Source organism: Oryzias latipes, chromosome 16, assembly GCF_002234675.1.
Source record: "Oryzias latipes chromosome 16, ASM223467v1".
NCBI classification, from domain to species: Eukaryota; Metazoa; Chordata; class Actinopteri; order Beloniformes; family Adrianichthyidae; genus Oryzias; species Oryzias latipes.
In genome coordinates, this window is record NC_019874.2 from 16,083,157 (window position 1) to 16,092,368 (window position 9,212).

Sequence of the window (9,212 nt, forward strand, 5' to 3'; positions counted from 1 at the left end):
TTGTTAGCTTTAGTGGTAGAAAAAGTTTCCATATGGCCATTGAGAGAAACATTTTAAACCATTATCATTTAATTCTGTTATACTCATGCATTGATGTCCACTGAAGACATGAAAGATACATAACATCTGAGAGTAATGGTACTAAAAATGAAACAAAACCAGAATTATTTCTTACTTAAAATAATAGATTCCCTGCAGAAATCTCTTTAAAAATGCCATATGTTCCTTTTTAAGGGCTCGCTTAATGATGATGTAAATAGAATGTGTAATAAACTGGTAATATAATAAGCCGTAGTTGCTCGGCACGTGGCGTAAGAGAAATAAATATATTCATTAGAGCAGACGGAGCATTGTCAATCTACATTCAAGCTTTATGGAGAATCCTATTTGCAGAGATGCCAAATCTGTGTTTGTCTCGATCAAGTCTCCCAAGAGGAGTGGAAACAATAATAACACCCCTTACAGTAGTACAAATCTAATATTGGCACAAGGAGCAGCTGGCGAGCTGTCTCTTGTAATTTTAGCACACACTGATGCAGAGGAAAGATTTAATGGGCATTGGTCAGTGTACCCTCTTGTGAGTGTAAGGGAGAACCAGGAGATTGAGCAAAGAGGGAGGGGAAACGAGGGGGAGGACAGTGAGGAAGGAAGGAGAGGAAGAAGGCAGTGTGTGAAGGCTGCTGTGGCTCAGACATAAAGTAAGGCAACAATCTGAAGCAGCATGACTCTTTTCACATTTGGACTTTATCTGCAGCTCTGGCTTTCTTATGGCCTAGCTCAGTCTCCATTTCTGGACAGTTTCTTTTCATTTCCTGCAGGTAGGACCATTTCAGCTGAGTTTGCATGCACGTTTAGATCTACGAGGGCTTTCTCTGCATGCAGATTAGGTGTTGAGCTCCTGTAAAAGTCTAGATTCCGCCTGAGGTCTTTTCAGATTCATCTTGGACTTATCACTGTACACTTTGTTGTCTCGTTTCCCCTGAAGCAGACTGGAAATGCCTTTATAAATAGCAAGCAGAGCTTGAGTCGTTCAGTGACAGGCACTTATGTCCGTCTGTCCCTCAGAACTCTTCTGGAAGTTTTTTCAGAATCTGACAGTCTGCACCTGTTTCCCTTTTGCTCCTCCATTCATGTGCACCTTGCAATCTTTCCAGTTTCTGTCAGCAAACCTCATAATGTAAGGATTTTCTCAGAGACATTAAGATTTAAGGGTTTCTTTGCTTGTGTTCATGGTAAGGTCTCGGTTCAGCCGTGCACGAGTCAAAGCAACACATGATCAAGGTTCTGACTGTCCTCTCATAACTTGGACCGGTGCTGTCATTTTTGACTTCATGCCTGCCTTGCACAGCTCTCGCATCCCGGGAGCAGCGGAAAAGATTCGACCCATGCTGTTTACTGAGTCCACCTCCACCCCCGCTCTTTCCTCCACCCCCTTCAATTTGGCGCAGCTACACACCAGTGAGTGCAAAATCATGTGGCTTTCTATTACGGAATGTCTGATTGTTGATGTGTCGTTTGGTTAACCCTTGTGCTATCCTAGGCACTTTAACATTGGGTTAAACCCATCTGCCCTGTTGTGTGATGGAGAATCTTGCTTATGAAACTCCTTTGCAGACTTTTGTGCTTCGATTGTGAAACCTTTATTAAAAAAAGAAAGAGAGAAAGGATGTTTCTCCTTTTTGTGTGTATCAGAAGGAAGAGATTTCACATCGTGGCAGTGAGTCTGACTTCGACTATGAAGAAAAAGGCTCTGATTGTGTCAGAGGCCTTCCTGATCCCCCTAAATATCAGGTATGACCCCAGATTCAATCATATCAGCAGAGCTGCATTCCCCATCTGAGACTTTGCTAGTGTCAAAAGTAGCTCAAAGAAATTAATCATTTGCATAGTTTCATCACAAATTTGCTCATGTAAACAAAGACAGCGTTAAGGATTAGTGCCACAGAATTGTATTTCCCCATCTCCTCTCCAACTTGACAGTTCCTGCAGGGCAGGGGTTGGGGATTTCTCTGGGTCATCCAGAACAGCAGCCCATTAATTTTCTACATTTAGATGTGACATAAATAGATTTTTTTCCACTGCCTGCCAGTTTGCCACACACCATTCTCAGAAAGTGTCTACAGAGCGGCCTGCTTGGAAAGGCGTCCTGGGTTGCGTAAATTCCAGGGATTACCAGTAAATACACACGTCCATGTGTTTTGGGATTTTTGGTGATGAGAGATTAAAGGCTTTCTGGTCATTACTGCCTATCGTCCCATGCTGTCAGCCCAACATTTTGAACAACATAAGAAAAAAAATTACCTAAACCAGAAGCTTTTATTAAAGCTGCTCTTTCCAGGCTGTTTCAGCTGCAGAGCAGGAACTTTTCAGCATGTCAAAAAAAGAGCCAACAGGCACTTTTTAAATCAATAGGGACCAGTCAGCCTTTAGTTAATTGAAACTGCAGCTAAGGAAGGCAAATGGGACTTTGTGGTGGGCATAGTGGACAAAGACAAAAATATATAGAGAATGATCTCTTTAAATAAATGTTTTTAAGGGTCCGCCTGGATTACCTGGAATAAGAGGGCCTAAAGGAGAAAAGGTGAGCAGTTCCTCTGCTTACAGTGGTTTATGTAAACTTTCCTTAAACTGATTTGTTGTGTACAACTTGAAATGTTTTTAAGAAGTTTATTAAATATCAGTTGTTTGTGTCTGTTTCCCATCTACATCCTGTTGTCAGGGAGAAATCGGAAGGCCTGGGCAAAAGGTGAGAGTCCTCATTAATCTCTCCATATTCTTTACTACCATAAGTAGATTTGCTCAGACATGAGATCTGAGGCTTGCGGCTGCTTGGACCATGGAGTGTACAACGCCCAAGTGCAACCTTGACAGGAGACAAAACAGACGCAGGATGCAGGGATGCTGAGGCAGGCTGTCCTTTATGGCAGGATTTACAGTACAGTCGGTCCCTTATAGCACAGATGGGGGGAACATATAGTTTCCCTTTAAACATCCAGTATACCTGTCAGGCGCCCCCTCTCTCTCTGTTACACAGCTACCTTGAAAGATCAGGACCGAGATTTTTATGAGGTTGAAGACAATAATCTGCAGCTGTAGCGGAGCAGAAATGGCAACCCTTTACTGAGCTGTTTCTCTGCACTGCAGCGCAATTTAGCTTAGTGCTCCGGCCAGATCATTAATCATTTTATTCCAAACAGGCAGACTCCTGTTCTATATACAGCCTATCATTTAATTAAAGAGAGCAAAGTGACAGGGCTTGTTAAAGCCATTCTCCAGCTTCATGTGCAGCAGGGCGTGATGGATTCTGTGGAGGACTGGTTGTCAGCTGAAGCTGCACTCAGTTTTTTATTTTTTATTTTCTGTATTTAGCTGCAAAGCAAAAGGACATTAAAGGCTCTGATTTAACTTCAAAAACTGACGTGTCGCCTCAGGGTCGAACTGGGCCTCCTGGACTCCCAGGGAAGCCAGGACTACCCGGATGGCCAGGACCAAGTGGGGCCAAAGTGAGTAAGTCAGACCTCATGATGCAGATCATGCCAGAAAATTGACTGAATACAATAATAACATGAAGAAATAACCTAAAATAAATACAAAACATTACAGACACCAAATTCTGGGGCCTGAGTTGTAATTTTGAGGCTGATTTAAAAGTGAAGGCCAAACTGAGCTCATCTAATTTTTTTTTTCTTTTTTATTAGGGAGAAAAAGGTGACCCAGGGTTGATGGGTCTGCCTGGAGGCAGGGGACCAATTGGGCCAAGGGTATGATTAAACCCTCTGACTTTAATTTCACTGTCATTTTTTATATTTACTGACCATTTAATGCACACTTTTATAAATTTCAGGGTTTGCCCGGATATAAAGGAGAAAAGGTATATGTTTACCCAAGAAATTGATACTTACTTGGAATAAATATCACTCTGTAACACTGCTTTGTGCTCTGTCAGGGTTCACGAGGTGACCATGGTGAGAGGGGAATAAAGGGAGACAAGGTGGGGCGGAGTTTTTTTTAAAAAATATTGTACGAATAGTCCTTTTAGTTATGACATCAGACATAAGTAATTGCTGTTTTCCGCTCACAGGGTGCCATGGGCTTTCCAGGAATGCTTGGACAGAAGGTAAGAAAAAAACTGCACACTGTCGCAAACCAATTTTACTCTATTCAGTCTCATCTCCCATATGAGATGAAAAGTTACTGTTACATTTACAGCTACATTTTCTTAAATTAATATTCACCTGATCCTCTGATTTACACTCATAATATTTGAGAGCTGTGAAAATACCTGGCTCACTTTACAGGGTGAAATGGGCCCCAAAGGAGAACCTGGAAACTCAGGTAACAGAGGACCCACAGGCCGACCAGGGAAGAGAGGCAAGCAGGTGAGGAGATCGTAGTTTAAATTTGCAATACAGCACATCTACATTTATGTTCTCCAGGCTTTGAATGCAAATTCGGTGAAGAGAATTCAATGGGCACACTCAGAAACAGAATGAAATGCAGAGAACAGGAAGAATACGCCAAACTGGGGAAAATGCTATAGGTGAAAGATGTGTTACAGAGATTTTCCAAAAATTCACATAGCAAGTGCTGGAAAACTGATTTCAAAAGTTTTGCTCGTTCTATAAGAAATTGTATTTCTTTCTATTCTTGATTTTTTTCTTCATCCCCATTTTGGCTGCCTGACCATTAAAGGTTTATGATGTTGCCTTTTGCTGTCTGTTGCGTACTTATGATGAACATTACTGACCCCTCACATCTTTTTAAATGGGACAACTTGCCAAATCAGTAACTGACTAACACTTTTTCACCACTGTAATAAAAATCACACAATGCTTTGGGGCTAGAGGTTAAAGCAGAAATCAGATATATCCAAAGTGTTTTCATAAATATACATATAGTTTTATTTAGCCTCAGATTTGTTGTGAACGCATTTCCTTTGGATTAGAATGCAAATTCTTAAAGTAATAAAAATAACAATTTTCTGTTAAAAACAGTAAAATATTAAAATAATCAAGTAACTCAGTGGCTGCATGGTGGCGCAGTGGTTAGCACTCTTGCCTCACAGCAAGAAGGCCCCCAGTTCAAGTCCTGGCTGGGGGACATGAAAAACAACATCAATGGGGACCTTTCTGTGTGGAGTTTGCATGTTATCCCCGTGCATGCGTGGGTTTTCTCCAGGATCTCTGGCTTCCTCCCACTGTCCAAAAACATGCTTCATAGGTTAATTGGCAACTCTAAATTGTCCACATTCTACCCTGCAACAGACTGGCCACCTGTCCAGGGCATCCCCTGCCTTCGCCCACAAGTGGCCGGGATAGGCTCCGGCAGCACCATGACCCTGAAAGGGAATAAACAAAATAGAAAATGAATGAATGAATCAAAAAAAAAGGAACTCAGTACAGTTAAGAAGACTTAATAAAGTCTTGTCAAACCAGTCTTGCATGTCTAACAAACTAAACAATCTGATAATGACCTCCATTTCCTTGGCTTGCAGGGTTTTGACACAAATGTGTTAACTTTTAACCTTTTTCAATACATGCATTTTCTATATTTCCCCTGGCATCAGTGGAAATATATATTTGAATTATTGCTATCATTACAATTCTCACCTGTCTAAGTTTTTCAGTCTCTTGACTTTTCTTGACAAACTGTTTTGCTCTGTGCCAGTCCGGATCAAAGCAAACACAAATACCTTTTACTAAGAGCGAGAGATTGCAGCTTACAAAGATCTCTGACATGCATTCATAAAATGTTTTTCTGTGCTCACTACGTGCCATTGTACCCACAGAATGGAGTTTTAAATCCTTAAACATAGTGAAAGGGTGTATTTTTAATCTGCCATCTTGTAATGTTTGATTGGGTTTCAGGGAGTGAAAGGAGACCCCGGGAGAATTGGTCTTATGGGACCCATTGGCCCACAGGGACCTCCAGGCCACCCGGGTCCACCAGGTTTACCTGCCACAGGTGAGATCAATCTGAAAGTGCGCTGAATAAAGTTGTAGTTTCAACATGGCAGATGGTAAGAAAAGAACTGCTTGATGAAAGAGTTTCTGCTGTGAGTCTGTCAAAGGCTGTTTCTACAGTTAGAGAAGAGGCAAACATCCTGCTCAGCTGAAGGAAGCTTCATTACTGCAGTGTAAGAAATAACAGCAGCAGCCTTTTTTAGCTCTGGAGAAAACTCATCCCCCGAACTGAAACTGGATCCTGTTTTGATGACATCATGTGACTGAAGTGGATTCACAGTGGCAGGGCTCTCTGCACTTTTGCTAAGATCATGTTACCGACAAATCAAAGTGACATCTCCCTCGATCGAGTTCCTGTGTGAATGAAGCTGATTGCTTTTGGCTCTTGATAGACGTCCACAGACATAACATTTAATGACTTCTACAGAAGCTCGTGGAGGCTTTTGTTTACATTTCTGCTTGAGCTCATTAAATCTGCCATGCTGCATTAGCATCGACAAAACATGAAGACATTTTCATTTTTGTTAAATATTGATTTATTCAACTTTATGTCTTTCAACTGCATACTTTGCTTTCTCCGTCTTTGTGCAGGGCTCTACATGGTTGGAGCAAAAGGTGCGCGTGGTCCACCCGGGCCTCCTGGAAGGTGTGGTTGTAGCTCTCTCAGCAATTCTCCATTCAATGATTATCCTTCTACACCAAACTACCCCAAAGTACCTGTGGTGAGAAATAGTCTGTATTTCAGTAAGATGTACTTTCTGATATGTTTATGAGACATCCGACTACACATTTTTGTCATGTTTTTTTTATTTTTATTCTCAGTTGTTTTAAAGAAGCAAACACCATTTTTGTAGTGGAATAATGTGCTCAGCTGACTTGAAGCTCCTATTGAATAAATATTAGCTCTAGAATTTTATGTGTTTAAGAACTTTACCATGATTCATTTTACACTAACTTAGGTGAAAAATCCTCTTCTTTACATCTCATTAAGATATTTGTGGTGAGCAACGAGGAGGAACTAGAGCGCCTTCATACAGACAACGCTCTTGCATTCCGAAAGGACCAGAGGTCTCTCTATTTTAAAGACATTGATGGCTGGCTGCCAATCCAGGTATTACACCCTGTCCTGAGCTTTTTTTTTCTTCTTTTTTCTATCTACACTTTCCATGTTATTCATGTCACTTAAACTCTGCAAAAGACTTTTCCATTCCAGCTGTCACCTTTCCAGTCCATGGAAAACGCACCTGATGATGAAGGGTACTGTGGGGATGGGATTGTGCAGCCCTCCAATGGAGAGGAGTGTGACGATGGAAACAGAGTGGTAACCGACCACTGCGTCAGTAAGTCCACATTTCATGATCCTTAACAGTTTGCACCTGGGCTGTGCTGTACATGTATTATATGACACGCTCTCTTGCTACCCCCTCTTTTACCATAGAGTGTAAACATGCCTACTGTGGAGATGGATACCGCTTTGAAGGCGCTGAGGAGTGTGATGGAAAAGATTTCGGATACCAGACGTGTAATTCATATCTTCCAGGGTAAGCCCAGAACACCAGTGGCAGTGTTCACAAGTAAGAGTACTGCTTGAAAAAACAGAAATTCAATACCAATATTGTTTTTTTTCCTTTTGTTTTAGGTCGTACGGTTACCTCAGGTGTACACCAAACTGTGCACTTGACTCCACAAACTGCAAGTATTTTACTTGAAGGCTGGACAGAGCAGCAGGAGCCTGGGTGTTGTTCACTTGTCACAACAGGAATATTTTGAACAAAAAAAAGCAAAAGAATTACATTGACCCAAGCACGAGACTCTAAAAAAGAAGGCACTCTATAATCTACATTAAACGGACAAAAAAATGTCATATATTTACATCCACCGGTATATAGACTCACAGTTCATCCTTGCTTCTGCAGAGAGGCCTCTCCGGGTGATAGTTGGCCTGTGAGGCTACAAATGCCCACAATGAAAATATTCTGTCTTAACAGGATTTCAACTGGATTTCTGGCCATCCTGGACTGGTCCAGAAACTACGTTATGCTAAGAGCTGATTGGACATGTTTTAGTGAGGAACCAGCGGGGTCAGGTGGATTAATCTTGTTCCAGTTGCTGCTTAGAAAAAAGGAGGCAGTTTGAAATCCAAAGCAATGGCCCCACCGCTGCAGTGTCTGTGAGGATGCACAGCATTTGCATGAGGCTGAAACAACAAAGATCATGGTTTCACTTATTACTGGTAACCTTCATGCTGTCTTTTCTTCATACCACATCAAGGACTATAAATGTAAATAGATTATAATCTTCAGGCGAGACTGTTACTGTAGACCAGGAGGCCACGCTTGATGGCTCACTGGTGCTAAAGCTTCAGAGGCGTCAATAGTTTGTTACTCAGTCAGAGCAAAATTCAAATATTTCTCAGGAATTCAGTGAGCAACTTTTCCTTAATATCCTTCTGGACAAATGAAATGGCTGTGACTGTACACCCACCGAGGCACATAGGATGAGCTTTAACACGGACAATGTGGAGCCCCAAATAGTCACGTTTCCTCCCTGTGGCTCAATCACAAAAGGAAATGTGTGAAGGCTTGAAACTGTTAATGCTCTTAATTTTCACACAGCACAGGATCGACCGGACTTGTCTGTAGCTGCTAGAGGGGAAGGAATTCAAATATTCCAGCCTGTTCATGGTCATTACTGTATATACTCTAATACCTCTTTTACCAGTCTTTCGGTCTTATGCAGCGACAGAGTTAAGTATCTTTAAAATGTAGATATAGTCTGCTGAAAATGACTGTGTGGACATAAGCTGACATTTTCCATAAGCTACTGTATGAGTCGCAGTTCCAAGTAGGACCTTTCTCCAACCCTACTCTGATACCATCGAAGGTTTGGGAATTCAGAGAAAGAGATTGTGAATAAATCACATCCACGTGAAGAAAAGAAACTCGCTCTTCTGTTATATCCTCATTGCATTCATCAGCAAAGCAGGTGTCTTAAGCGCTCCGTTCAAAGTGTAGCTACATACTGTGAGACAAACCATGTAGAGATAATAATGTGCCATGCACAAAGCTGAGTTAATAAACCATGCAGGATTTCTTTTTTCCTCATTTGTGCTGTTCTGCTTCGATACTGTGTATGCACAACAGTGCTAAACTCTGCATGTGGTAATGTACTGTACTGTTATTCTGATATGATTTTTACACTAGCTGTGGAAAGTTCAGATTACAATAAAGTCAATTGTAAAACTGGAAA

The 9,212-nt window shown here is 41.5% G+C and overlaps 1 protein-coding gene across 1 annotated transcript; it reads left to right on the forward strand.

The window, feature by feature from the left end:
* Window positions 1-624: 624 nt before the first annotated feature.
* On the forward strand, window positions 625-9,212 carry colq (collagen like tail subunit of asymmetric acetylcholinesterase). The gene is made up of 17 exons (XM_011485160.2): window positions 625-818; window positions 1,349-1,458; window positions 1,693-1,791; window positions 2,537-2,581; window positions 2,720-2,746; window positions 3,432-3,503; window positions 3,699-3,761; window positions 3,845-3,871; window positions 3,947-3,991; window positions 4,082-4,117; window positions 4,299-4,379; window positions 5,868-5,964; window positions 6,555-6,685; window positions 6,955-7,074; window positions 7,162-7,303; window positions 7,402-7,504; window positions 7,603-9,212. Exons 1-17 carry the CDS (start codon window positions 722-724, stop codon window positions 7,670-7,672), a joined length of 1,365 nt encoding a protein of 454 aa, XP_011483462.1. The 5' UTR covers window positions 625-721; the 3' UTR covers window positions 7,673-9,212.